The sequence below is a fragment of the Meriones unguiculatus genome, chromosome 3 (assembly GCF_030254825.1).
Source record: "Meriones unguiculatus strain TT.TT164.6M chromosome 3, Bangor_MerUng_6.1, whole genome shotgun sequence".
NCBI lineage: Eukaryota > Metazoa > Chordata > Mammalia > Rodentia > Muridae > Meriones > Meriones unguiculatus.
This window is the reverse complement of record NC_083351.1, coordinates 6,275,008-6,301,788: the sequence shown is the minus strand read 5'-3', so window position 1 is coordinate 6,301,788 and position 26,781 is coordinate 6,275,008. Positions and strand designations below refer to the sequence as shown.

At 55.2% G+C, this 26,781-nt stretch overlaps 2 protein-coding genes across 15 annotated transcripts in view; one reads left to right on the top strand and one right to left on the bottom strand.

Annotated features, from left to right (window-relative positions):
- Positions 1 to 9,309, top strand: part of Clstn1 (calsyntenin 1) — a 58,064-nt gene extending 48,755 nt beyond the window's left edge. For 2 of the 4 annotated variants that reach the window (XM_060379052.1, XM_060379051.1), the window contains 9 exons: positions 2,601 to 2,657; positions 3,976 to 4,133; positions 4,354 to 4,502; positions 4,728 to 4,954; positions 5,359 to 5,529; positions 5,849 to 5,994; positions 6,771 to 6,906; positions 7,211 to 7,395; positions 7,770 to 9,309. In XM_060379052.1, coding sequence (XP_060235035.1) covers positions 2,601 to 2,657; positions 3,976 to 4,133; positions 4,354 to 4,502; positions 4,728 to 4,954; positions 5,359 to 5,529; positions 5,849 to 5,994; positions 6,771 to 6,906; positions 7,211 to 7,395; positions 7,770 to 7,967 — 1,427 coding nt within the window. In that variant the 3' untranslated portion in view covers positions 7,968 to 9,309. The remainder of the gene's footprint in view (positions 1 to 2,600; positions 2,658 to 3,975; positions 4,134 to 4,353; positions 4,503 to 4,727; positions 4,955 to 5,358; positions 5,530 to 5,848; positions 5,995 to 6,770; positions 6,907 to 7,210; positions 7,396 to 7,769) is intronic. The other 2 variants (XM_060379054.1, XM_060379053.1) reach the window with 1 other exon arrangement.
- Positions 9,310 to 9,596: 287 nt separating this feature from the next.
- Positions 9,597 to 26,781, bottom strand: part of Pik3cd (phosphatidylinositol-4,5-bisphosphate 3-kinase catalytic subunit delta) — a 47,961-nt gene continuing 30,776 nt past the window's right edge. For 5 of the 11 annotated variants that reach the window (XM_060379042.1, XM_060379044.1, XM_021662709.2 and 2 more), the window contains 22 exons: positions 22,971 to 23,143; positions 20,305 to 20,533; positions 19,982 to 20,211; positions 19,151 to 19,330; positions 18,697 to 18,846; positions 18,366 to 18,455; positions 17,274 to 17,492; positions 16,472 to 16,568; positions 16,252 to 16,382; positions 15,645 to 15,695; positions 15,398 to 15,565; positions 15,186 to 15,316; positions 14,875 to 15,018; positions 14,589 to 14,688; positions 14,299 to 14,477; positions 14,096 to 14,208; positions 13,903 to 13,981; positions 13,363 to 13,530; positions 12,679 to 12,802; positions 12,260 to 12,405; positions 11,838 to 11,970; positions 9,597 to 11,168 (listed from right to left, as the gene is read on the bottom strand). In XM_060379042.1, the coding sequence (XP_060235025.1) occupies positions 11,031 to 11,168; positions 11,838 to 11,970; positions 12,260 to 12,405; positions 12,679 to 12,802; positions 13,363 to 13,530; positions 13,903 to 13,981; positions 14,096 to 14,208; positions 14,299 to 14,477; positions 14,589 to 14,688; positions 14,875 to 15,018; positions 15,186 to 15,316; positions 15,398 to 15,565; positions 15,645 to 15,695; positions 16,252 to 16,382; positions 16,472 to 16,568; positions 17,274 to 17,492; positions 18,366 to 18,455; positions 18,697 to 18,846; positions 19,151 to 19,330; positions 19,982 to 20,211; positions 20,305 to 20,533; positions 22,971 to 23,111 (3,141 nt within the window). In that variant the 5' untranslated portion in view covers positions 23,112 to 23,143 and the 3' untranslated portion in view covers positions 9,597 to 11,030. The remainder of the gene's footprint in view (positions 11,169 to 11,837; positions 11,971 to 12,259; positions 12,406 to 12,678; positions 12,803 to 13,362; positions 13,531 to 13,902; positions 13,982 to 14,095; positions 14,209 to 14,298; positions 14,478 to 14,588; positions 14,689 to 14,874; positions 15,019 to 15,185; positions 15,317 to 15,397; positions 15,566 to 15,644; positions 15,696 to 16,251; positions 16,383 to 16,471; positions 16,569 to 17,273; positions 17,493 to 18,365; positions 18,456 to 18,696; positions 18,847 to 19,150; positions 19,331 to 19,981; positions 20,212 to 20,304; positions 20,534 to 22,970; positions 23,144 to 26,781) is intronic. The other 6 variants (XM_060379045.1, XM_060379049.1, XM_060379050.1 and 3 more) reach the window with 6 other exon arrangements.

The following is a 26,781-nucleotide window of genomic DNA, read 5'->3' as shown; positions in this document are numbered from 1 at the left end:
ATGCACCCCCACACCTGGCAATCAATCTGTTTATTGATTATTGGTGTCTGCAAAGCCAGAGGCAAGAGTGAACCATAGACACAAAAAGGCAAAGGACAAAGAAGTGTCCGGCCTGTAGGCCTTGTCCTTAGTCCTTAGTCCTTGACAGCTTGCTAGGAACCTGGTGAGTGAGGGGACATTTGGGGAGGACTCTTGAAGCTCTGCTCAAGGGGTGATCCCTGCGGCCAGAGCAGCGCCACCATGTGTCTGCCAGGCAGCAGGCTGTCTGCTGCTTCCGCCTACTCACTGTCTCAGGGGAGGAGCAAGCCCAGCATCATCCAGCTGATTAACACAGAGCTGGGATTTGAACCTAAAAAGCCAGTGCACATACATGGAGCCCATGCTGTGACTCACCAGAGTAGGTCTGACCATTTCCCCAAGAGGTGTAGCCTTCCTGGTTTGAACCCCTAAAACAATTCATTGGTTATTTGTGGGATCTTAGGTAGCCAGTTAAGTTGAAATAGTGGCCAACATACAGGACTGACTCCGTGAACTTGTGTAGTGATGCCCACGGTGCCCCATTATCAGGCGAGAAACAGCTTTAGGCAGGGCAGAAAGAGTATAATTTGAAGGTGGTGAAGGGCTTTGAGACGGTCTGCGGATCCCTGCTCTGCTGGGCGGTGATACCAGACACCATGATGCTGCTGGTGCCGGGGTCACAGGTACCACCCGTGTGGCTGGGTTTATAGCCAAAGGAAGTAAGTTAGTGGAAATGAGCATTAACCGCTCTTGTCCACGTTCCAGAGCTGTGAGTCTGTTCCAAGGGTCACGCACCCTCCTTTGACTCATGTACCCGACGGCCTCTTACATCATTTCCAGCCACAGCACCATCACCTCGTGTTAGGTGACGAGAGTTTAGATACTTTTCTCCCCATGTGATAGTACCTTTACTTTTACTTAGAAGAGTATAAACGAATCTGATTCCCAAGACAAGTTTGTGTACTTGAGGAGAATTTGAATTTCATAGTTTTTGTCTAATTTTTTCAGATACAGAGGAGTAAGACAGCACACTGAGGTGAACCCCTTCAGCCGGTCCCCAGGCTCACTGTCTGTTGCTTTGTACAATGCCAGTGAGAAAATGAGATGTGAAGCTCAAAGCCTGAGCTGCAAGGGAGGCATCTCAGCTGGTGCCTGGTGTCTGGGGCTTAAATTCAAATGTACCATAAGAAAAAACACAAGCACAAGCCTGAATGAAACTTCTGTTTCGTTGTTTTGGCTAAATAGGCCACCCTGTGCTGTCCTGCATCCTGTGATCACGGTATCACTGCCGGCAAATAGCAAATGCTTTTCTCTTTTCTCTTTGGACTTCAACTGTCTCAGCTTTTTCAACCTGACAGCAATTTCCACACCAAACCAACACAAAAATCTTTTTTTTTTTTCCTAATTAAAAAAAAGTTGTGTTATGGTATTTTTGCCTGTATGTACTTCTGTGTACCATGTGCATGCTTGGTGCCTGTAAAGGCCAGAAGATGTCAGATGCCCTGGAACCAGAGTTATGGGTGGTTGTGAGCCACTGTGGGAGCTGGGAATTGAACCCGGATCTTTTGGAAGCACAGCTCATGCTCTTAACCACTGATCCATCTCTCCAGCCTCTACCAGCACCAGTTGTTTAAAGTTCGCTTTACATGGAGGAAGCTGACCTTTGCCCTTCAGTGAATGTGAACCCCCCCTCCCTGCTGGTTCACACTGGGGAGGATGGGTCATTGGCGGCGGCAGCACCTCTGTGTCAGATCGCAGTGGGTGGTCGTGGAGGTGCAGCCGGCTCCCCGGGCCTGCCTCACCCCAGGATGGCACCACCCTTGTTGCTCGGAGGCACTCAAGCAGACCATGGTGGCCAGCGTTGCCAAACAGCTGCAAAGGGGGCATTTCCTCTGCAAGGCGATAGAGAAGATGTGCGTTCTGTGCTCTGCCATGGGTGTGTCCACCAGCAGGGCTTTGTGTTCTGAACCCCGCTGGGCAGCAGTAGAGTCTGGCTGGTGAGCACCCAGGCCTGCTGTGGGCTGTTTTCTGCGTGAGAGCCTTAGCCAGGCAGCCTCTCTCCTAACCTCTTTTCTCTGTCATTTAAAATCCAGAAAGTACAGACTCACATGTTTAATGTACCACACTCCAGACTCTGGTACAAACCCTCCTAGTTTGTCTGTGCCTTCTGCTTCCCTGTCTGGAGAGAAGAAGATATCAGTCGGTCCAGGAGATGAATGTTTATTTACGTCTGCTCCAGCACCATTCCCGGCCAGACCTCCTTGGGAATGCATTGTAACGTGGGCTAGATGATTAACGAATTCTGTGTGCCTGCTTTTCTTTGTCTTTCTTTGAACTGATATGTGTTCAGGAAAGAATAGGTGATGTGGGTATAAAAGAAAAACCACAAATGAAACACTGGAGGGGGCGCATCTGGGAAAGGTCATGATGTGCAGGCTTGTATCTGGGTGAACTGTGCCAGACGCCAAGAAGGGACTTTGTTCTCTCCATCCATGTTCGGCCGCCCCAGCACTTGGCTTGTGAGGTCCAGTGTGAAGGCCCTAACCTGTCGGTCCTTTCTGCTCTCTGTCTTGCTTTTCCAGAGTATTCAGGAGCCGAAAGTGGCAATGAGACTGAGCCTGTGCCTATGGCCTCTGCAGGTTGCTGGATTCCCCACCCCCACCCCACACGCCCCCATTTCACTATCGTGTTTCCTTTAAAGATGAGGCATTGATTCATTCCACAAGTCGCATGACATGGGCCAATTGCATTTTGATCCTGGAAACCATTTCAGCTGCTTGCCTGCATCGAGCTTCCCCATTGCCTCCTGGGACTTCCTTTCCTGCCCCTGTCAGCCCTGTGAAAGGGGGACAGACCCCCCCAAGTGCTGCATTTGTAAGGGTTTTAGTATCTCCAGTTCCCAGACCCATTGCATGAGGCTCCCACTGAAATACCTCAGGCTGGATTGGGAGGCCCCTTCATGGTGGTAGCTGAGCCACCTGACAGGAAAAGTAGCTTCTACACCTTCTGTCCTGATGGATACTAAATTCTAAACAGAAATAGCCATCCCGTGCCCTGCCATACCAGGGCCCTGTCCTTTGTTAAGTGAAGGCAAGCTGAGGTTCACGGCTCTTTATGGAGGTCTGCGAGGGCCGTCCTCTTCCCTGCCTGTTATCCTCAGAGACAGAACTCAACAGAAGGGCTCCCTGACAGCCAGGATGGCTCAGCATCTCTGACACCCACAAACACGTCAAGTGAACCTGGCAGCCAACCTGTAATCCTAGCGATTGGAAGGCAGAGATGGGGATTCCCTGAGCAAGCTGGCTAGTTAGACTAGCTCTACAGGCAAGCTCCGAGTTCACCAAGAGGCCTGCCCCAGTGAATAAGGTAGAGAGCAGTGGAGGAAGATTCCCAGAGTCAGTTACAGGTCTACCCCACACATGCACACACATACACCCAACATACGAACATGATACACATATTCATACAAGTGGGTAATGCACACACACATGCACGCACAAACCGCCCTAGAAGACTTGGAAGGCTTTTTTAGACACTAAGTGTCGCAGAGCTCCTGCTGTGCCGTGACCCCGTCTATCTCCCCCTCCCTGCTGCTGTGTCCTCAGTTAGGGAAAGAGCCCCACAGTGTGCTCAGCCAAGCAGGTGGTCGTGGCTGAACAGGCAGTGTCTGTGCACCTCGGTGATGGTACTGCCTTGGCCACCACCATCAGGGAGCGACCAGCCGTGTAAGGACTCCCGAGGGCCCCTCCCCCATGCTCCTCTCTCCTTCAGGCCATGTGCATGATCATGAACAACTTAATTTTTCATTGCGCTTCCATGATTGCAAGGCTAACAGGGTGTGGTCTGAACTAACTTGCATGTCCATCCGTCTGGCCGCCACCACCGGTAACACAGCCATGGGAGGTAGCCAGGAGCCTGTCGGCCTCAAGCCTGACCCCTCACTCCTCCATCCCCAAGGTGGTGACCTGCACATGACACAGTTCTTCCGAGGTAACCTGGCTGGCCTCACAGTCCGCGCTGGGAAGGTGGCGGAGAAGAAGGTGATTGACTGTCTGTACACCTGCAAGGAGGGGCTGGAGCTGCAGGCCCCCGAAGATGGCAGCAGAGGCGTGCAGGTAGGAGCCCGCGGGACCTCCCTCCCAGCCTCGCCCGCTAGGAGTGGGCCCCTGCAGGGCAAGGCAGAGGTGGGTGAAGGGCCTTCACCTGTGAGGGTCTCGCTCGTGAGGACTCGGGAGCTTCTCAGGGGTCAGCCCCGGCTGACCACTCCCTGCCTCTCGGCTTTGGCTCCTCTCAGTTGAGACAGTGTTCCCCTCCCCTCTGCTCTGGTGATTTCAGATCCAAGCAAGCTCCAGCCGGGCGGTATTGACCTTGGAGGGAGACGATGTTGGGGAGCTGGATAAGGCCATGCAGCACGTTTCCTACCTGAACTCTCGGCAGTTCCCCACACCAGGCATCCGCAGGCTCAAGATCACCAGCACGATCAAGTACGTAGCAATGAGTGTATTTCCACTCACGGACATTTGGGCAGCAAGTGTGTGTGCGCCTGGAGATTTGTAAGCCTCTTTGCCTCCCCTTCTCAGGGAAGGTGAGCCTCACTTGATAAATGTCGTCTGACCACAGTGTGAAGTGTGGACTGGCCGCCGTCTGTCCCCTCTGGCAGCCCTCAAAGCCTTCAGCCTTCTTTCCCCCATCTTCCTCTTCTCCGACAGGTGTTTTAATGAGGCGGCTTGCATTGAGGTGCCCCCAGTTGAAGGGTACGTGATGGTTCTGCAGCCAGAAGAACCCAAGATCAGCCTGAGTGGGGTCCACCATTTTGCCCGGGCAGCTTCCGAGTTCGAGAGCCCAGAGGGCGTTTCCCTCTTCCCTGAGCTTCGAATCATCAGCACCATCACCAGAGAAGTGGAGCCTGAGGGGGATGGGGCCGAGGACCCCACAGGTAATGGCTGTGCCTGCCTCCCTTGCCTTGACTACCTGCCCTCTTGGGCCCTTTTTCTGTCATGTTTTGGAGGTTTTAATGTTTCAGTACTTGAGTCTGTTTCTGGAACTAAGCCAAAGCTGGAGTCTTTTTTTGGTCAGACATGTTTTAAGATGTAGCTTGAGGGCTAGCCCACAGGAAGACTGTCCTCATCATACCCATTAATCACTAAGTGCTATTTATTGACTGAGCTGATTCTGGGCCTGGGACCTGGGCCTTCAGTATGCTAATTATGTACTTCAGCACTGCCTACGCTCCTGGCCCCCAAGTCTCCAAGGGGACTCTTCCCTGCTTCTGTCTGTCTATGAGGGGTTGGGGATGGGGTTGACTGACAGAGCCACCCATATCCTCTGCTATTTCTGCAGTGCAAGAGTCCCTGGTGTCGGAGGAAATTGTGCATGACCTGGACACGTGTGAGGTCACCGTGGAAGGGGAGGAGCTGAACCCCGAGCAGGAGAGCCTGGAGGTGGATGTGGCCCGCCTCCAGCAGAAGGGCATCGAAGTGAGCCACTCTGACCTGGGCGTGGTCTTCACAGGTGAGGGTGGGAGCTGAGGAGGCGGGGGGGGGGGGAGGTGCAGATGAAGGCTTTCGCCCACCTTCGGATGTGGAGGAGCACTCTCTTCACCAGCACTCTTCCGCACAAGGAGCGGGGACTCAAGCAGTGTGCTTGTGCACTGTGGGGGCTTGTGCAGAGTGGACGGAGGAATGCCCACGCTTGCTTTGCTTTCGCTGGTTCGTGGACTCAGAAAGCCACCGAGGGTGCGGCCACTGGCTCTGCTGACCCAGGAGCCTGCCATTAGCAGCCTGGGCCAGCCTGGGCTCCAGTTTTGCCACTCACCTTCACCACCCTGCAGGTGTGGACGCCATGGCAAGCTACGAGGAGGCCCTGCACCTCCTGCGCTATCGGAACTGGCATACCAGGTCCCTGCTGGACCGAAAGTTCAAGCTCATTTGCTCGGAGCTAAATGGTCGTTACCTCAGCAACGAATTCAAGGTGGAGGTGAGTCCAGGGTGCCACCCAGAAGGCCAGCAGTCCAGTAGTCAAGCGTTCTGACCCTTGGTCCCACGGCTCCAGACATTCGTGGTGGCAAATGTCCACACTATGGTCTGCTGCCGGGCAGACTTTCAGGCTGGGGGACCTTGGAGGGCAGTGAGTGACAGAGCATATGGGGAGAGTGGGGAGGGAGCCCCCAGGGAGGTCTTCCTAGCTGGGCCAGATCACTGTGAGGTCTCAGCGGCTGCAGGACAAGGCGGCCTGCTCCGACCCCTTCGGCACCTCCGCTGCAGCCGACTTTATCGCCACCCAGCCTGTCTGTGGTCTGGAGGAGTGAACTCAGTTGTTCTGAGCGGTCCACTGTACACCCCACCACCACCACTGTGACCTCAGTGGTGGGCAGAGACTAAATTTAGAATGCCAGTGAGTGTTTTACTTGAGCCAAAGGGTGGCTGGGGAGGAAAGCGACCAATGGCGATTTGTGCTGTCCGTGTCCAGGTGAGGGGGGTGCTCTGTGCCAAGCACTGGCCACGTGATCTGGGTTTGTTCTTTATGCTGATATAAATGTTTTCTTTTATGAACTACACTGTGAATTAGACAAGCGCTGTTTCTGGGAGGTGAGACAGTGTCACCGTGTGAGAACATTGACAGCTTCTCACTTTTATCTTTTTCTGGTCACTGGAGTAACCCTGGTTGTTCCTGGCCCGGAGCAGCACGGTGTTGCTAGTGGCTGACCCTGTCAGGTACACGTTGGGCACCACGTGGCTCTTTCTCCGCTGCAGGTGAATGTGATCCACACAGCCAACCCCGTGGAACACACCAATCACATGGCTGCCCAGCCCCAGTTCGTCCACCCTGAGCACCGATCCTTCGTTGACCTGTCTGGTCACAACCTGGCCAGTCCCCACCCGTTTGCAGGTAGGACTGTGGGGACGAATGTGGGTCAGAATGCCATGGCATCCACACAGGGTCCAGATGGGTACCACTGCAAACCTGGCAGTAAGCGTGGCTCGCAGCCCCCGCCTGTCAGCTGTCCCCCTGCTGTCACTCAGGAGGAGGGTCATCCCAGGCGAGCCAAGCCAGGCTCACTGCTTCCTTCTAGTCTGTGGGGTCAGGCGAAACACTCGAGCACATTTATTTTGACCTAGAGGCCAAGGGTAGGAATGTTCTCTGGGCAAACAGTGTCACAAAAGCTGTGTCTGGTCTTCAAATCTCGTGGCAGTTGTCCCCAGCACGGCGACTGTTGTGATTGTGGTATGTGTCAGCTTCCTGGTTTTCATGATCATTCTGGGCGTGTTTCGGATCCGAGCCGCACATCAGCGAACGATGCGGGACCAGGACACCGGGAAGGAGAACGAGATGGACTGGGATGACTCTGCCTTGACCATCACCGTCAACCCCATGGAGGTAGGTGCCAAGGTCCCCAGACTGCAAAGCACCACAGAGGCCCTTGTCGTGTGTACTGGGAGTTGGGCCTGTGAGGCTGGGGGAGTTGTCTCCAGACGAGGAAGCCCAGTCAGAGACTGCGCTGACTAGCATAGCTAGGCAGCTGGTGTCCTCTGCTTCTCTACCCCAAGATGTTCCTGGTGTAGCAGGACTAAGCTCCATCCCTCAGCAGCGAGCACCGCCCCGTAGGGCACGGAACTGAGAGCTTCACTATTGATGCGGCATCCCCATGCTGCCCTGGCCCTTAACACTCTAGGCTTGTTTCATTCTCTGTGGCTTCTAGAAGGTGGCCACCAGGGCCAGAAGCTAGACTTAGACCATCATCTCTTTGCCAGACATATGAGGACCAGCACAGCAGTGAGGAGGAAGAGGAGGAGGAGGAGGAAGAGGAGAGTGAGGACGGGGAGGAGGAGGAGGATATCACCAGTGCCGAGTCTGAGAGCAGCGAGGAGGAGGAAGGCGGCCCTGGGGGTGGCCAGAATGCCACCCGACAGCAGCAGCTGGAATGGGACGACTCCACGCTCACCTATTAAAGACGCACCTCTCCGCACCTGCTCTCCGGAACTCTCTCCTAGCCGTCTCCTAGCCCCACGGGTCCACGATGTACAAAATCATTTCGGCCAGCAGGTCCGCAGACCCCTCTCCCGTTGCTGAAGATCCACCTGCGCTTGGTGTGTGGGACCATAGGCTCCGCCCTCCGCCTCTGCTCTCCCCACCATCACTCTTGCAGTCTCTCTAGGAGCTGGCACTTCCTCCCAGCACGGGGACCCCATGGCACCCTGGAGTCCCCTGTCAGTAGGGGAGAGGACACTAGCCCTTCAAGCCTCCAGAGAAGCTGCAGTGAGTGGACCTGTTGGCGAGAGGGTAAAAGCAGCTCCCACCCAGTAATCCTTCTTCTTTATTTTTAAAAGTTTTTATTTTTTTCCAAACTAGTGCATGTATAAAGTGGGAGAATGGGGGTGAATATGTAGATGACCAACTGACTTTTTAATATTTTGTAAATAAACTGGGATTCTTCGTGTCCTCCATGCTAGTGTAGTCCAGGACAGGAATGTGACAGGCCCAGGAGGAGCTCATCTCTCCTCCCTCCCTCCTTGCTACCTTCTACCTTCCTCCCCGGAAACCAAGATGGAGAGGTCCAAGTCACTGTGGCCCTTGCTGGGGTTTCTGTACAGCCATGTGGCCAGGGGCCATCGGCTTTGAGTGCTACCAGGGCGACCAGACCCAAGCACCCCACCACGTTGGAGGCTGGAAAGAGCCAGGACGTTGCCAAGGCCCCTGGTCTCGCACACTCCCGTGACTGGCCGCTGGGCTGTGCAGCCTCGTGGCTTCTGCTTACTTCTCTGTGTCTCCCTGATGGTGAAATCCTGCAGCTCATGGGAACGGACAGCAAAGGTGGCCGGGCTCCTGAGCACGACAGCACCCAAAAGAAGACCCTGAGGCCCAAAGACAAAGCGCTAGAATGTTCCAAAACAGTCTGTTCTCTCTTCTCCCCACAGGCCCCATGGGATGCCCCCTTGCTGTCAGGATGGGTGGGGTAAGACCTGAACCCCAGGAGCTGAGGGTCCTGCTGCCTTAGGGTGAGGCAGGAGGAGACCGCAGTGTAAACCTCCACAGCACTCAGCCTGCCCTTTATAACCAGTTAGACTGCTCCAGCCGGGGAATTGCCCTTGCTGCTAGTTCTGAGGATGCTGGCGGCTGTGCGGTCTGTGAAATCCACCCCGTCCCGCCCCTGTAGCTGCTTTCTTAGCTGGAAAGAGGCTGACGAAGAGGCATTCTCATGTGTTGGTAGTGCAGTATCCTTTTAAGATGTGTGTATATTGAAGCTAGGGCAGGAAGTGTACGCACTCTAATAAAGTTCTGGTTCTAACTCTAGCCCGACTGGGGTCTACTCTGTCAAGATTGGGGGGGGGGGGCTGTTATTTTTGAGACAAGGTCTGCTACATAGCCCTGGCAGGCTGGTCTGGAACTTCCTATATAGACCAAGCTGGTCTCAAAAAGCTCAACGCTGGTATTAAAAGGGGCCACCATACCAACACCAGGATTTGCTGTGGGTTTTATGGTACTGAGGATGCACCCAGGCCTTGACACATTATACTCAGAGCTCTACCCTGTCCTGTATCCCCAGACCCTCCCCCCCACACTTCTTTTTGAGCCGAGAATGTAAGAACATAAAAAGGTTTTTATTTCTTTAAACCTGTCTTTACCTGTCACATCAAGGTTACAAACTGGTCTCAGCCACATCGGTGAAAGGAAATCCACCTTCCCCGCAAAGAAACATGAAATGACTTAAAAAAATAGAAAATACTCTTCCAGCCAGGTACACAGACCGTGCACCCAACTCAGGAGTGCCGGGCGTGAGCAGGATCTGCACCACAGCAGGGGACACAGCTAGACTCTTTTCAATAAATAACATGGCACACAGACACACACACAGACACGGATTTCCTATTCCAGAGTTGATTGGGCAGACTAAGGGCTCAGTGGGCGCTGCTGGAGCCTCGGCTCATCACCCTCATGGGGAAGCTGGCACCTAGGCTCCTTGAGCCATGTTCTGGGTGACACGGAGGTGATGGCTCGTCAGAACGCTACCGGTACACTGATACATCGAACCCTGGATCAGTGGGCTCTCCACAGGTCCGTGCCTGGCTCCACCACCATGGTGGGTGTGGAGGCCTAGGAGGAGGCTCAGACCTGCATTTCGAGAGTCGCTCTGAATGCCAGGACCACTTTGGATTGAGCCTTGCCCTTGTTCACACCTCAGAACCTGGCTCCCCGAAAGGCAGCTCTGGGAGAGACGGGTCCCGTCCTTTCCTAACGCCGCCTTCATGTGTGGCGCACGCCCTTCCGCCTGGCCTTTGTCTTCATTCGTGACCGCACTGAGCTAAGTCAGGCACCAGTCTTGAGTGTTTCAAGGTCTGGCACTGGCTGTCCGTAGTGGAGGCCAGGTCCTTCACCCCAGCCAGGTCCTTACCCCAGTCTCTACACTCTTTCTTACCCGCAAACAAAAGGTGAGGTGGCCCATACCCAAGAGGTCACTTGAGCAGTGCAGAACAAGTGTGCCTGAGTCTGGACAGTGCCCTAGCTTCCTCAGGAGCTGCCAGAGGCTTGGTTGGTGGAGGTCGCCAGGGCGGACCACCCAAGGCGGCGGAGGTGAGCTGAGGACCGAGGTGGCCTGTCTGGGTGGGAGGCACCAGGTGACTGCCGGCCTTGATCCAGGCAGCCCGCTAGGAGCCTGGGAAGGAAGCCCCAAGCGCTGTCTTCGCTGGGCCAAGAGCCACAAGTTGGAAGACTGGGTTACAATCCTCAAGGTACTGCTTACAGTGCGGCCTGGGGTGGGGGTGTCTGGAGGACAGCGTCTCCTTCCCCTGCACCAAGATGCACTTCCGCTATGGCTGTTCTGTTCCTTAAACATTTTGAGTCATAAATAAATAGCGAGTGTAAACAAGAGACGGTTGTGTGGTTCTTCCCCATGAGGAACAGGGCAGGCTTTGGGGCCCCTTTGACCCCCGGGCGTGCCTGGTCCCCAGCACCGACAGTTTACCTCTAGGGCTGAGAGCCGGGAGGGAACTACCGTGTGGCAGCCGGAGGGCCCCTTACTGCCGGTTGTCCTTGGACACGTTGTGTGCCAGCCAATTGACTTTGGTTTTCCAGCTTTCCCGCAGAGCTTCGTTGAACTTCACCCGGAAGTGCTTTAGCGCTTCTTCCTCCGTCTTCCCTAGCGCCAGAGAGTCCTGGGCAGACAGCACAGCAGGGCTACATTGAGGGACCCTGCTCTCCCTGTTGCACAACCGAAGTCTAGTGGGATGTTAAGTTCTTTTATTCAGAGCCCCAAACACAGGTGGCCCACCCAAGGCCTCAGGTTTAAGCCGGAAGCCTTGAAGTGATGTGGCTTTCAGGGATGCCCCTGGCTCGGTCTGTGGCCTGTCACCACCTCGCTCTGCTCCACTCACCACAAACTGAAATGTGGGAAAGGAAGCATTTTATACAATGTATTGCGCAGGAGTGTGCGTGAGAGAAGACTCCTGTGAGGGACACGTGGATAGACCAAGGAAGGTCACCACATACCTGCCACCCAGCACATCTAGGCCCAGTGAACTTCACTGCTCTGATTACTTCCCACCAGCCCCCACTGCTAGAGCAGGAATGGCATGAGGACCCCACCAAATGGGGCCCCTCCAGGACCCAGACTGCCAGGCAGGCCTTGGAAAGTGTGTGGCCCTGGGGCAGGCCCTGACCGATGTGGGGTCCCTGGGCAGGCTGAGCAGGCCACGTGCAACAAGCTGCAGCTTCCACTCCGGTGCCTGCCCCTGCCTTCCCCTCGTGATAGACTTCAACCGCAAGCTGACACAAACCCTTGTCTGCCCAAGTTGCTCTTGAGGGTCCCTCACTAGGTCACTTGCCTTGAGATACTGGATATCTTTGGAGCAGCTAAGCTCAGGCAGACCTGCCGCACGCATCAGGGCAAAGAGATGGAGGAAGAGCAGCCCATGGCGCCGCAGGATGGTGTAGGCTCGTTCACAGTAGCCACGGAACCTGCAGAGGCGGACCAGTGGACCTGTCTGCACCTTCTCCTGAACTGTGGCTTCAGTGATGGTTATACCCAAGCCTCTAGTTCCTCGGGCTGACCTCACCCTGCCTCCTACAGGAGACACCCCCCCCACACACACACACCCTTTACACACCGCCATGACCCAAGGAGGTCATCCATTCCAATCCACAAGCAATCCAGGGCAGGAGGCCGGAGTAGGGCTGGCAGCTGCCTCCATCCTTTCCCCTCACCCAGGGCCCCCGTGTCCAGGCAGATCAGAGGCAGTGCCCTCACCTTTCAAATTTCTCACTGTTGTTAGTCTTCCCCTGCTGGATCACGTGGACAAAGTCATACGTGAGAATGAAGGGGACGCGCTCACGGTTGATCCCAAACTTGGTCTTGAAGTTCCCCAGAAAGTGGCCAAAATCGATGTGGAACAGCTGACAGGGAAGAAAAGGGAGGAATGGGAAGCCAGAAAGGAGGGACCGTGGGTGTGGCACGGGAGTGGAGCCCTGGCCAGTGTGAGCAGGACTCAAACCCCAGGAACCCCAGGAGGAGGAAAAAGACGAAGCGGAGAACAGGGATCTTCCAGGGAGAGAAGATGCCAGCCGGGCTCCCAGCATCATCTGGGATACCAAACTCAGGGCAGAGGCACCAGCAGGCCAGACTGGAGATCAGCCCCACGGGGAAGCCACCCACCCGTGCCCCCCTACCTGCCCACTCTCTCGAATCATGATGTTGTCGCTGTGTCGGTCACCAATGCCCAGCACGTACGTGGCCACACAGTAGCCAGCACAGGAGAGGGTAAATTCCTCGATGGCCCGATCTAGGGCTTCCCTGAGTGAGGAAGACTGAAGGTCAAGGCCACTCCATACCGAAGCTCTTTCTACCAGTCTCTTTCCTCCTCTTCCTCTTGAGTCCAGCCTTTCAGCTTGCTTTACAGAACGTTCACTGTTCCAGACCTTAGGCCTGGGATACCTCCCTGATCTTGAACCTGTCCCCCACTGCCCATAAGCACCATGGGAAGAGGCCAAGTCTGGCCTACATGAGGCCAGGAGGAGAGGAAAGGCTGCCAAGGCAATGCCGAGGCTCCAGGCTTTCACTGGACTCCATCCCTCCAGGATTGGGAAAAGTCCCGGATGACTTGCGTTATCTCAGGCAAGACACGTACGCTATCCTAGGTAGCCCACTCGAGCTTGAGGAAGTCGAATACCTAAGGCCGGATGTAAACTTTGGTATGATGCGGGCGTCAGCAACCGCCTTGGCCAATGAGATCCAGGCTGGCCCTACGGCTGAGCCAACTAGTCACAGATGGTCACAGCCCTTCCTCTTACCTCATCTCTGCCAGGACAACCCTCCCCACATACCTCCCAGGAGGGAGAAGGCCTGAAACCTACCCAGGGTTCTTAGATTTGAGCCAGTTGAGCAGGGCATCCTTGTTGAAGGCGGCTGTGGCTGCCATGTTGCTCTTGTTCAGCTGGATGTTGGCAATGGTGTCCGAGTGGAGGACCACCTCGATGAGACCCGTGCGGTCTCCGGTGGGGAGGCAGCCATAGGGGGTCATCCTAGATGAAGGGAGGGGGGACGGCAAGATGCCGTGAGCAAAGGCCGTCCACGGGAGACATGGGGATGCCACACACAAGGCAGTGAGGAGGAGAGGAAGGATGAAGGACTCAGAGGCTCCAGCACTGGCACCCAAGACGGTGAGTGTGTGGGAGAAGATGCTGCTGCTTCCTGAGATGGTTAGGAGGCCAGGAAATGCAGGAGGGAGCAAGGCCGATGTTCCGATGCCTTCCCCACCCGCTCCTAACTCTCCTCTCCCTGTCTTGAGAACAGCCCTTTCCCAACTGACACAGTGACAGTAGCTTTGATCCCCTTGAAAGCACAGACTCTAAGGGCTGGCCCAGAAGCAAAACAGTTGCAGGATGGGCCCCCACCTCAGGTCCAGGCCCTCCTGCTTCCACAGGACGTCCATGAGCTGGATCATCTGCAGGGTCAGCATATCCTGGCGGAGGTCTGTGGAGTGGAAAGGAGACCACAAGCCTGGCGGAGGCTCTGAATTCCCGCTGCGTGCCAGCCCTTGGGTCCCAGGGCCACCCCCTCAGGATAGCACGCGGCCTGCCTGCTCACCATCCCCGTTCTTAAAGATGATGCCCACGCTGCCAGCGCTGCCTGCCTCCTCGCTGCTGTACATGATCCACAGCGGCTTCATCTTGGAGTCCATGAAGGTGCACTGCTCCACACTGCCGGCCAGAGAGTGGGGTCGGCAGGTGCTCCTCCTCTGTGGCCAGAAGGGTGGGAGGAGCCCCCGTGGGGCCGGGCATGGGGCTCACCAGACTTCCTCCAGCAGGGTGCTGGGGTCGAGCGGGGACTGCAGGTGGGACAGGGCCTCCATGTAGGTCTCCTGCCGCATGCATATGTGCATCAGCTCCTTGGCCTGGGGCTTGGTGGTCTTCTGAGAGCTCACCTTCACGAAGTCATTCAGTGACTTAAGCTTGCTCAGTGCTTCCCCCTGGTGGTGATGGTGAGAAAGGCAGCGGTGGGTGCCAGCCACAGGTGGGAGGAGCGTGGCCAGTGGGGACAGCATTCTGAAGCCTACAAGCAGAGCCTGGCCAAGCTTTACCTGCTTCATCAGCACCTTCATGTGGTGAGTGCTGCCTCTGCAATAGGCTTCCATGATGAGGCCAAAGCGCAGGGCCACTGATGGTACATGCATCTCAGAGCTGGGGGGGGGGGGAGACGGTACTGAGTCTTGCCTGCCAGAGCCACGCATGCCCTCCCCAGCCCGGGTGGGACCCAGGACGCCGGAGCATCTGAGCCTGCTAGAAACATGAGCTCAGCCAGCCTGAGGTCCCCCTTCCCTGCGGCCCTGAGGGGTTTCCGAGAACAGGCTGGGTGAGCTCAGCTACCGAAGGTGCCAGAAGAGAAAGTGGCCGATCTTGCGGTTGGCCAGGGCTCGGTCCAGCAAGAATTTGGTCAACTCGCAGTCCAGGTAGGACTCGTATTTGAGCACTTGCACCAGCTGCAGGAGGTACTGGAGAAGCTCGCCATCCCTGCAGGAGGGAAAGTGAACGGCCTACAGCTGGCAGGTGGCAGAGGAGGAGGCAGAGGCCAGGCTCACCCCAACCCAGCACGTTCTTCTGGGTGGTGGGGGCAAAGCTGCCTTCTGGAAGAGCAGGGAGTCTGCGGGCCCCAGAGGGCGCACCCAGCAGGGACTCACGTCAGCTTCCGCAGGGACTTGATGGCGAAGGAGCCCACGTAGGAGTCGGGGAAGCTGAAGTCCAGCAGCTCCAGGGCACTCAGCACAGGCAGCTCGGGCCAGGAGCACAGCAAATAGAGCATCTGGGACAGCTTGGTGGTCAGGTGGGAGCCGGTGGGCAGCAACTGTCCATCTGCCCCCGGCTCCTCTCACAAACTCCCCTCCCTACTCACCTGGGCCACATCCTCATGTTTATTCCACTTGGTGACCAGCAGCAGGCGGGCCAGCGCCTCTGGGAAGTGCTCCTGGACCTCATGGCGCATCTTCCACATCAGGTCCTTCTCGTGTTCGTACAGCTCCCCAGACCCCCGCCTCTCCAGGATCTCCCGCAGCTGCAGCTGCTGAGGGCCATGGACAGGCTGAGGCCTCCAGCCCTGTACCCCACTCCCAGGCTCCCCCATCCCCAGGACCTGAGCTCACCTCCTCCTCCGTGATGCGCCCGCGCTCCCCGTGACGCCCCAGCTCCAGGATCTGCAACAAGTGTCAGGCCCTCAGTGTCCTGGGTGTGGGGCAGCCCCGCAGCACCCCAGGACATCTACAACCAGACCTAGCACCTGCCCGTCAAGCTGACGGAAACCGTCTCAAGCATTACCTAGCCTTTCCTTTACCTTTTACCAAGGTAGGTACCTACAACACGCCAGGAGCATCCTTCCCACACCAGACATTACCCGATGGCGGCTCAAATGGCCCATGGAAACCCCGAGTTAGCATAATGCATATACTCTAGACAAATCTCAGGGTGGCCAGGTCTACTCTCCAAAGAACTGCAGACAGGGAAAAGTCTAGAACTGTGGGTCGCAATCCCCCCTTCTTTGGGGGTCAAACGAGCCTTACACAGTGGTCGCCTAAGACCATCAGAAAACACGTATTTGCATTATGATTCGTAATGACGGCGAAATTATGAAGTGGTGACGGAAATAATACGGTTGTACGGTTGGGGTCACCACAACAGGAGGAACTGTACTAGAGGGTCGCAGCAGTAGAGAGGCTGAGAACCCCTGGCTAACAGGACAGGGTCTTCACCGACCTTCTCCAGGGCAGGGAAGTAGACAGGATGGGCGGCCACCTCGGGCAGGAAGATGACCAGGGCAGCAGCGCTCTCTGTGTTGGGGTTACTGCGCACGGTGCCCGCAGGATTCAGCAGCTCTCCTTTGTCATCTGGACACAGGGACGGTAGGGTTGTATGTGTCCAGTCACGTGCTCTGAGACCTCTACCCCCGCTGGCGGCTCCCCTGGGGGTGGCCTACCTGGGACAGAGGGCCACATGTAGAGGCGGCGCTCCCCGGTCTTGAGCTGATCTTTGTAGTCGAACAGCATGAGGTTGGCCCAGGCAATGGGACAGTCCTGGGAAAGGACACCGGTGGGTAGGTTAGGGCCACTCACAAAGGCCCCCTTTTGCTGGTCTCAGAATAGAACAAACCAGAAGGCCAAGTAGGGGAGGGGATCTGGGCTTCAAGAGAGGACTCCCAGGTAGACTCAAGGGAAGACAAGAGGAGGGTCCAACTGCCTCATCCTAGTGACAAAAACAGCAAGGCCTAGAACCAGGAGCCACTCACAGCACCTGGCTCAGCTCCAGTGTGCATCAGCAAGGCAAGGGCCACTTTAGGTATACGAATGCCATCTTCATGCACACCAAAGAGGGTATCAGATCTCATTACAGAGGGTGGTAAGCCACCATGTGGTTGCTGGGAATTGAACTCAGGACCTCTGGAAGCACAGCCAGCACTCTTGACCGCTAAGCCATCTCTCCAGCCCACAAGGGTCACTTCAAGTCCTGGAACTGGTGACTACGGGCCCAGCCTCTCAAGGCAACAGCTGGCTCAAGCCCTTTAATCCCCCTGAGGACAGTTTCGCTCCAGGGAGCTGCTGGCCAGAGCCCACTGGATGGACCACAGGTGGCCAGCAGGTAACACCAAGCTAGAGGGGAAGGGACCCAGACTATGATGGTGGCAAGGCTTGGGGTCTAGGCCCCCTCGGGCCCCTTCCTCAGCCTGTGTGCCCGTGGGGCCCAGAGGGAGGCCTAGGCCGCTCCCAGCCAGCCCTACCCACCGCCTTCTTGGACTTTTTCTTGGTGGACTTCTTCTTAGCCTTCTCCACGACGGCATAGAGGGCAAAGCAGAGGCGGGCCATGCGTGGCAGGTCACAGATACTGATGTCGAACTCAAGTCGCTGCTTCCACACGGGCTCTGAGCTCACGCTCACCTCGGAGCTGGATACCGTCTTACACAGCATCTCGTTACCATGGAAGAGCCCGGCCTGCACAACCAGCTGGGGGTGGGGGTAGGGTGGGGTGCCAGCACAGAGTAAGGGGAGCAGGGGCCCTGGGCCCCAGCCCTCCCCTCCCCTCAAATGTCTTCATTCTTAAGTGGGTCTGAATCTACTTCCTTGTGGGGCTGGGGAGGTCATAGACTGCACTGACAGCTGAAGGCACGTCCCTTCCCACTCCAGACCTCTGTCTCCACAACAGGAGATGGTAATCCCACAGCTCTAACATCCTAAGGATGCCTGCCCTAATTTGAATTTTACAGGCTCCTTCCTGTCCAGGAGGCCCAGAAGCTGATCAGCCCAGACACAGCACCTAGCCCTCCAAGCCTGTAAAATTATGGAGGTAGGAAAGGAAACCCAGGCTCTGAGCGGGCTCCCCATTCTACAACTAGAACCTGGGAGCAGTTGTGAGGACAGAGGATGTCAAGGACTGAGTACGTCAGGCTTGTGAAAGAGCACGGGGCCCTACACTATCTTCTCAAGCCAGAGGAAGCCCAGCCCCAGGGGATGAGATGAGGCAGCTACCCGGTCCATGCTGCAGGCCTACCCTGGCCAGCTGCAGCGGGCTCTTCCTCGCACCTCACACCTCCCCAGACACCTCTTTCATTCCCCACAACCTCCACACCAAAGTCAAATACACAGAACTCGGCTCTGCCTGGTTTCCACGAATCGGTCTCTGGCTGGCCGGCCCACCCCACTCCCCTCTTCCTGTTTTGAAGCAGCTCACAACCACTCCAGGCAGGGACGCTGGGTAATGTGGTCAGGTGGCTTTCGTGTGACATCTTCCCACTCTGCTTCCGCTGCCCCCCCCCCGGCCACGGCTGCCTTGTTTGTGTAGAAAACAGTGGGCCCCTCACCTGGCCCTGGAGCCCCTACCTTCATCCGCTCATCTGCATTCACTTTGCTGCCCTGGATCAGCTCAATGGAGAACGGCTGCTCCAGGGACCACAGGGACACAGAGGAGGGCTGGGGAAGGAGGGAGGCAGGGTTGGTGGCAAGGCCCGGACACCTGTCCCCAACACTCTATCAGAAAGCCTGTTGTGCAGACTCACAGGGGCCCCCATGCCCCTACCATCCACAAGCGGACAATGGAGGCTGCCCCGCAGTCCACACAGAGCCCAACAGAATAGTGGTCGCTCATCACCAGGGACCCCTGAACCCACGGCCCTCCAGGTCTGCGTCCCAGCAGACTGCGGGTCTCTCTCACCTTCTTAGCAGGGATGGGGGGAGGTTTGGCGCGTGGCTTCTGGACTTGGGGGGCAGGGTTGCTCTGCTCATCCCGCATGGCAAGGATAGAGGAGGAGTGGACCATGGTCAGGTGGGGGGTTAGTCCACTGTGCAGGCAGCTGCAGATGTACTGGGACAGAGGTGCAGGGTGAGCTGCTGGCAGGTGGCACCTGCTCATTCCCTGGACAGCTGGCTCCCAGGAACCCCCCCCCCAAGCCAATACTGCCTGTGCCACCTCTCAGGAGAGGCCTCCTGATGCTTCTCCCTAAAGATGGGGTCCTGCCCTATGCTCACAGAGGACCAGTTCAGCAGGGATGCTCTCATGGTGACCACAAAGGCCTGCCTCCTCGGACTCAAGAGCGGCCCTGAGTCCAGCCGCCCTTGGTGCTCGGGGCCACCTGCGGGTGGTAAGGAGCGCCCTACAGAGGGCTCACCTGAAACTGGCAGAGCGGGTAGCTGCCATAGAGGTACTCGTGCCTCCCGTTCACCTGAAGGGCATAGTCCTCGGGCTGCTCCACCAGAGGCTGCCGGAACACTGTGGCCTTCTTCCGGAGGGCACAGGCCATCAGCGCCAGGGGCATGTCCTGGGTGGATACCTGTAAGGTGAAGCTGTCCTGTAGGGAGAAGGGTGTCAGCCTCCTGCTCTGCAGGCCCTGTGGTTTCTGGGGCACAGAGGCGGGGCTGCCTGTGAAAGGGCTCCCATCTCCAACATGCCTCAGTGTTTACTAATGAAGGCATGCAACCAACAGCCAGGAAACACAGGGAGGGAAGGTGGGAGAGAGGGAGGGAAAGGAGGAAAAAGCGGATGACACCGTTGGGCCACTCTGCTCTGTCATTCTGCCTGGTGAGGGGCAGTCCTTCTCGGGTGTTTACTCTGGAAGAGGACCTGGGTTTGGTTCTCAGCACCCACATGGTGGCTCACAACCATCTCTACCTCCAGTCCTAAGGGATCTGACCTCCTTTTCTGACCTCTGTAAGTACCAGACATGCATGAGGTAACTAACATTACACACATGTAGGCAAAATAATTCATATACATAAAATAAAGTAAAATAAAATAAAAATCCAAACTTGCCTGGTGAGACAACTGGCTGAGCCCTCTGGCATGCAGGGGCACCTGGCAAATGCCCTCTAATGCTACCGAGAAAAGGAACTGGGGCTTTGCATGGTTGGAGAGTTTTACAAGAGAAGGTCCCTCATGGGCAAGGCAGGCTGGATGAAGCAGCCAGGCCAGCATCGCTAGGGTCAAGAAGCGGTGAGCTCACCTCACTACCCTCGAATTTCACGTTAACCAGCAGGGCTCGGTTGGTGACGCGCAGCATGCCCGCCCGCCAGCTCCTCGCTGAGGGCTCCAGCTGCAGGGGGAAGCTATACTGCAGCCATTCCTCCCAGCCCAGCTGCTGGCGGTGAGCCGCGGCCTCTTCACAGAACTGGCGCATCTTAGTGCGGAAGTCATTCACTTCCGGGTCCCGCAGGGAATCAAACTCGTGGAGACCTTTTGGGGAGGCGGGAGGAGATCAGCACGGTGCCAGGACGGGGGTCGGGGTGGGGGGCAGCCTGGCCGACCCCCGCCCGCGCGCACGCGCACCTTTGCCGATGAGGAGGCTGATCTGAGAGTTGACCAGCTTCTTCACGCGGTCACCCTCTCGAGCCACCAGGCGCAGCACGGGCAGGAAGGGCTGGATATCACACAGCCTCCGCTGCTCATCCTCCAACTCCTGCTGCTCCGCTGTCTGGTTCACGCAGGTGAACACGTAAGCCTCGGGGTCACTGAGCATGTGGAAGAGCGGCTCGTACTGGGCACGGTGCCACAGCACCTGGGAGAGAGGGGTGCAGTCAGCCCCTACGGGACTCCCACAGAGGGCAGAGGGAGACCCCAAGACGACAAAAATTCTCACACCTAAGAGTCACCATGTCAATAAACTTCTGGTCTCTGCCCTCTGTGCAAGGTGTAGGGGTTTTGCTGAGACTGGGGACGGGTCCTCTATCTCCATGGGTTCCTGGATGACCTTTGACACCCATCCAGATGATCAGTGGATGGCCTCAGCTCATCCTTCTCTGCCCCTGGTTCTTAAGTGATGGGGCCATGGCACAAGTACCAAAATGGAATATAAAGCTTAGAGCCAAGATCAAGTGTCAATGCCCATTCAGAGAGAAAAATTAAAATTAAAATTAAAAAGATACAAGGGAACTGGAGGGATGGCTCTGAGGTCAAGAGCACTTGCTGCTCTTGCAGAGGACCTGGCTTCAGTTCCCAGCACCCACATGGCCGCTCACAACCCCCTGTCACCCCAGTTTCAGGAGACCCAACACCCTCTACCGGCCTCTGCCAGCACCAGGCACACACAGGGGACACATACATACAGGCTTGGCAAAACGCACACACAGTTTTTAAAAATCTTTAAAAAAGAGAGATAAAAAGTTCGTCATCAGAGTTCTCCCAAGACTCAAAGCGCAGGTACAGAACGAGCTGGGGGCCCAGTGAGACGCAGGGCGGGTACACACGCTGGCCACCAAGCCTGAGAGCCTGCGCTTGAGCCGCAAACCCACAGGATAGGAGATGCCGGATTCCTCCAAGCTGCACTCTCCCACCCGAATGCACCCCGTGGCAAACACGTGCTCACACAGCAAGAGACACACAAGTAAACATATGAATGTAAAATTTTTAGTTGAAAAACAAAACCATGAACTAACTGCGGTGCTGCCTGTACTGTCTCCTCTGGCTCAGTCACAGGCCGTTTTCTCTCCTTCCTGTTTTCAAGTATTTTGTTTATTTATGGTGCTGGACATAGGACATATGTACTGGCCCAAATGCGCAGGTCAGAGGACAATTTAGGAGTCGCTTCTCTCCTTCCACCTGTGGTTTCTGGGATCAAACTCGGGCTGCTGGGCGCCCATACCTGCTGAGCCATCTCACCAGCCTGCCTGCCTGCCTTTCCTTTTGTGAGACAGGAGCCAGGATGGCCTTGAACTCACTGTGTCGCTGAAGATGACCCAGAACTTTGGAACCGCCAGTCTCCCAGTGCCAGGGTCACGGCTGTGTGTCACCACACCCCTGACCATACGCAGCTTACTGCGCACTGGGAATTGAACCCAGGGTAGATACGTTTTAGGCAAGCTCCTTCTTAACTAAAGTAGAGCCCCAATGTCCTTGTTCTTCTTTTCCTAGATTTTAATGTGTCTATATAGTTTTCGTAGTGGAAAAAAGTCAATATTAAAGTAAATCTCTTGGGGGGAGGGGTGTCATAGAGATGACCCTTGCTTTTACAGTTACCTTTCCTGCTTCTGTTTATGGCTTTTAAAATTCTGAGCTAGGCTCTCAGCCTTTGGCAGCTCAAAACATAACCCAGCAAATCCCACACTTAGTGGTTTGCACAAGCCCTGCCCAAGTCACAAACAGAAACTACTAAATGCCATCCAGATGTGTGTAAACCTCTGACTTAGTTAATCACCCTGAAAATGATTCAATAAACCCAAACCTCTTTCTAACAATGGTGTTTACTGTCGTGGCGACAGTTCTAAAGGCAAATAAGCTATGAGGCCCTTGCGCTGTGGACAGAGCAGTTCCAAAAATGACCACGGAGTCCTGGGTGGGAGGAGAGCCCAGTGAGAGGCAGCCTCAGAGCTGGCTGGTAATCTAGTAAGCTAGCGAAGGGAAGCGCACACTGCTAAAGGGGAAGCTGACTTGGGAATGATAAGTGAGCTTTAACCACAGGTTTTTAAACAATTCTTAGAAATTCTGTCTGGTAAAATGTGCATCAAAGGGCTGCCCATAACAGCTCGGTAGGTAATGTGCCTGCTCTGCCAGCACAGAGCCCGGAGTCAATCCTGCAAAACCCACATTTAAAGGGGGAGAGGGGCTGGGAAGATGACTCATGGTTAAGAGCACTGGCAGATCTCCCAGAGGATCTGGGTTTCGTTCCCAGCACCCACATGACGGCTCAAACCCATCTGTAGCTTCAGTTTCAGGGGATCCAAAGCCCTGTCCTGGCCCCTGGTGGACACCAGACACACACACGGTGGGTACCCACCCACATAAAATCAACATGAATAAATCTTAAGATGCCGAGTATGAAATTTTGTAATTCCAGTGTGGAAGGGGCCAGCCGGTCTACCCTACTCCACTGAGATCCTGTGTCAAAAGAAAACAAAAAACAAGGCGTAGAGACACCTGAGAAGTGACAGCGTACCAGCACGGTTACACCCAGGGAGTCTGTGTCTGTGTGAGACCCGGCCTCAACGTGGAGGCCGTACCTGTTTGATGGTGCTGAGGTTGGCATTGCGGGACACCTGGAAGTTCAGGTAGACCCCCGTGGGCAGCAGGAAGTCAACAGCCACACTCTGGCTCTCCTCTTTGGTCCAGAACTCCATGGGGCAGTCCACCCCAGGGGGCATCCTGCTGCGTTACTTCTCTGAGGCCCCTTCTCCTGAGGGAAAGGCAAAGGCACAATGAGCTGGGAGTTTGCAAAGCAGGATGGCCAGATCTGGGCCACAGCAGGACATGCAAAGCCTGCCACACACAACCATCCTTCCTAGGTGGCGCCGGACTCCCACCAACTCTGCTGTCCTCCAGGCTGAGGTGCTCTCATCACAGGTGGACATGCCATGGGCCAAAAGACTGTACTGTGGCCAACAGATGGCCCAGAAGAAACAAGAAGAGTGGGCAGACAACTGAGAACTGAAAACAGAAGCCTGCAGTTCTTAGAAACTTTCTAGACAGAAACCAATTAGCTTAAAAGCAGCTTTGGCTAGCCAGGCACAGTGGCGCCTGCTTACAATTCCAATACGTGGGAGGTGAAAGGCCAGCCTCAGCTACATAGTAAGTTCAAAACCAGCCTGGGTTCCATGAAATCTCACCTCTCTCTCCCTCTCTCTCCCTCTCTCTCTCTCTCTCTCTCTCTCTCTCTCTCTCTCTCTCACACACACACACACACTCACACACACTCACACACAGAGAATGAATAAATGACTTTATCTAAACACTTACGATATCTATCATGACAACCCTTCAGCTATCCCCTGCCCCCTCCACACTACCACAGTAATAACAAAACATTACAGATAACAGGACACAGGGTGTGTGCGCCACCCACACTCCAAGGCACCAAATCCCCCCCCCCCCCAGCTTCCCCCTTCTAGGTCACCAACCACAACTAGAATCCAGCCACTTAATGTTTGCATGCATGTTTTCATGTTCTTATTACTAGTGTGTATCCAAACTCAATTCCTAGTGATTCCTGTGTACTCTTCGCCCTCCCTGGTCGCTGAGTCTTTGCAGCCTCTGGCCACACAGCACGACGGGATGCTGGCAGACCCAAGCTTGTGCAGGGCTTGTGCAAGCAACCTACTGCTGCCGTGAGCTCACGGATGCAACAGCCACGTCATATCAAGAAACTCCTCACCACACCTTGGGCTTCCACATTCTTCCTGCTCCCCAAACCACACAGCCTGGGCCGGGGGTAGGGATGGGGGTGCTACAGAGTTCCAGTCTAGGGCTCAGCAGTAAGTAGAAGGTTTACACAATCAAATCTGTTGCTTTTCATGGTTTACTATTTTTTTCCCACTACTTATGTGTTCTTTTTAAAATAGAGTCTCATTATGTAGGCCAGACTGGCTTCAAACTCTGTGAGGCCTCAGCCTCCTGAATGCTGGGATTAAAGGAGTGCATTGCTGTGCCCAGACTACATTTATTCTAAAAACAAAACAAAACAAAACAAACCACCAGGCTGAGCGTGTGGTTCAGTTGGTAGAGTACTTGCCTACCACGCCACAAAGCTCTGCACTCAATAAACAAACGGTATGGCTTACAATTCTGTAATCCCAGCACATGGCAGGCAGAGACAGGATCAGTGCTATCTTCTACTGCACTGCAAGTTCAAGGCTAGCCTGGACTACATGAGACACTGTCTCAAAAAAAAAAAAAAACAAAAAACAGAGAAACGTGTGAGTTAGGGTGCATAGCTCAATGACAGAACACATGCTCAGCATGCTTGAGGCCCAGACTAAAGCCTGACACCGAAACAGAACAGAAAATTCCCAGGCCTACCGCAAGGTCACATTCTCCTGGACCCGTTCTGGATTTAAATGACCCATTTGGTCTAGGAGATGCCCTTTAGGCAGTGGTACCAACTGGGCCAGTCCTAGCTCACTGGATAGCAGCTGGCAGCTCCTCCATACACCATGCCGTCCCCCGTGCCCCCCTGCTCTGGTAGCCACTTCCTCTGAGGGTGAAACCACGTCCTACTTGGGGTTCCTCTTTCGGAGGCCAAAGTTTCCCTTTTTCATTTAAAACTCGGGGGTGGCAGTCAGGAATCTGGGGATCACAGCTACAACGCTGAGCTTTCTTTCCGAGCTTGGGAAGTCAGGGTTGCCTTCTGGCACATGCCGGTCATATGACCGAAGAGTCGTGGGCTTCTGGGCCCCTACCCAAAGCTCTGGGTTTGCTTTCTTGCCCCTCGGCCAGGTGGAAAGGAACGTTTCCTCTGCACATACCCAGCTGGTGGCCGAGAATTAAGTCTAAAATAACTTTATTCAGCCATGGGGAAGGCCACATGGAAAGCTCATCTTCAAGACCAGAGAACGGGGAACCCCTTCTCTCTTCCCTGGAACGAGTCTAGAACCATCCCTTTCCAGCAGGATGTGACAGGTCCAGGGAAGCAGGTCCAGGGCGTTTAGAGCTACCCCAAGAACGCATGCTGCTGCAGCCACGGAGGAAACTGTAGCGCTCTCCTGGAGCAGAAGCAGAGCCTGACTGTGCCCTGGGACCAAGCCAGCCATAGTCCCTGCCCAAGCACAGACTGAAGCACAGACACGTCAGAGAGTTGAAAGCACTGCACAGTCACCCTCACGAGCACGTCTCAGGGGGAAATCAGTGGGAGGATGCAAGCTTTCCTTCCCAGTTAACGTTAGGCGACAGCGAGGACCAAGGAAGAATCTACAGATACGCAACGGATCTCATGGACAGAAAGCTGAGCAACAGAGCCAGGCATGACAACAAATACACACGAGTTCGAGGCCAGCTGGGGACACAGGAGAGACATTGTCTCTAAAGCAAAGATATTTTCACGACCCAGGCTTGTACTCTCATGGAGTTCTGGCCTCTGTCTCCATTTGCTGAGTACTAGGGTCGGTGGCATGCACAATCATTCTGGGGTTCTAAGACAACGGGGAGGGAACTGAAGCTTTCTCTCTTTTTTTGAATATTTTTTTGGAGGGGGCTGAGACAGGGTTTCTCTGTGTAGCCTTGGCTGTCCTGTAGTCACTCTGAGTATGAGTACCAGGCTGGCCTCGAACTCACAGCTATCCACTGCCTCTGCCTCCCTGAGTGCTGGGGTTACAGGCGTGTGCCACATGTGCACTGATTTGTTTATGTATTTACTTTAATTTTTAATTAGCCGGAAGGCAGAGGTTGTATTGCACACTCCCAGCCAGCCAGCCAGCCACCTCCCAGCCGGTTCTGCTTCCTCTTCCGGTCTGTTCATCTTCCACTGCATGCAACCTTTCACATGGGTTCCAGGGACCCAAACTCAAGATGTCAGGCTTCTCACACTTACCCCCTGTACCATCCCAATGAGGCATCACTTGGTTTTTCTGCTCTGTCCCACAAAAAGCATCTTTTTCCGTGAATGAAGCAATGCCTTCCGCTAGAAGACACTCTTCCTGTTCAGAAAGTCTTTTCCTTGCAGGTTGGCTGCCTCTGACAGCCAATTCCTGCCCTCTGTGCTGCCATCAGGTGATGAGTCAGGAGGGCAGCTCAAACAGCTTAGACAGAGGGTCAGTGAGGGCCAGGATTGTCCTGAGTCACTGGGGAGGTGTCATCGCAAGACAGAGTTAGCAATACCCGAATCTCAGGCATTCGTCCTGGCTTCTCTGTCTGTACCTAAGCCATTCAGAAAGTGTCTTTTAAGCTAACTTGTGCCACATGATCTACAAAATCAGCTACGGGACAGCACTGTGGCAGATCCAACAAACCTCTTACAAATTCTGAATGCTCCCAACCAGTTTTCTTTGGCACAAGGTGGACATGTAGGATCTGACTGAGTCTTAAAGGTCCAACAGCGATGGG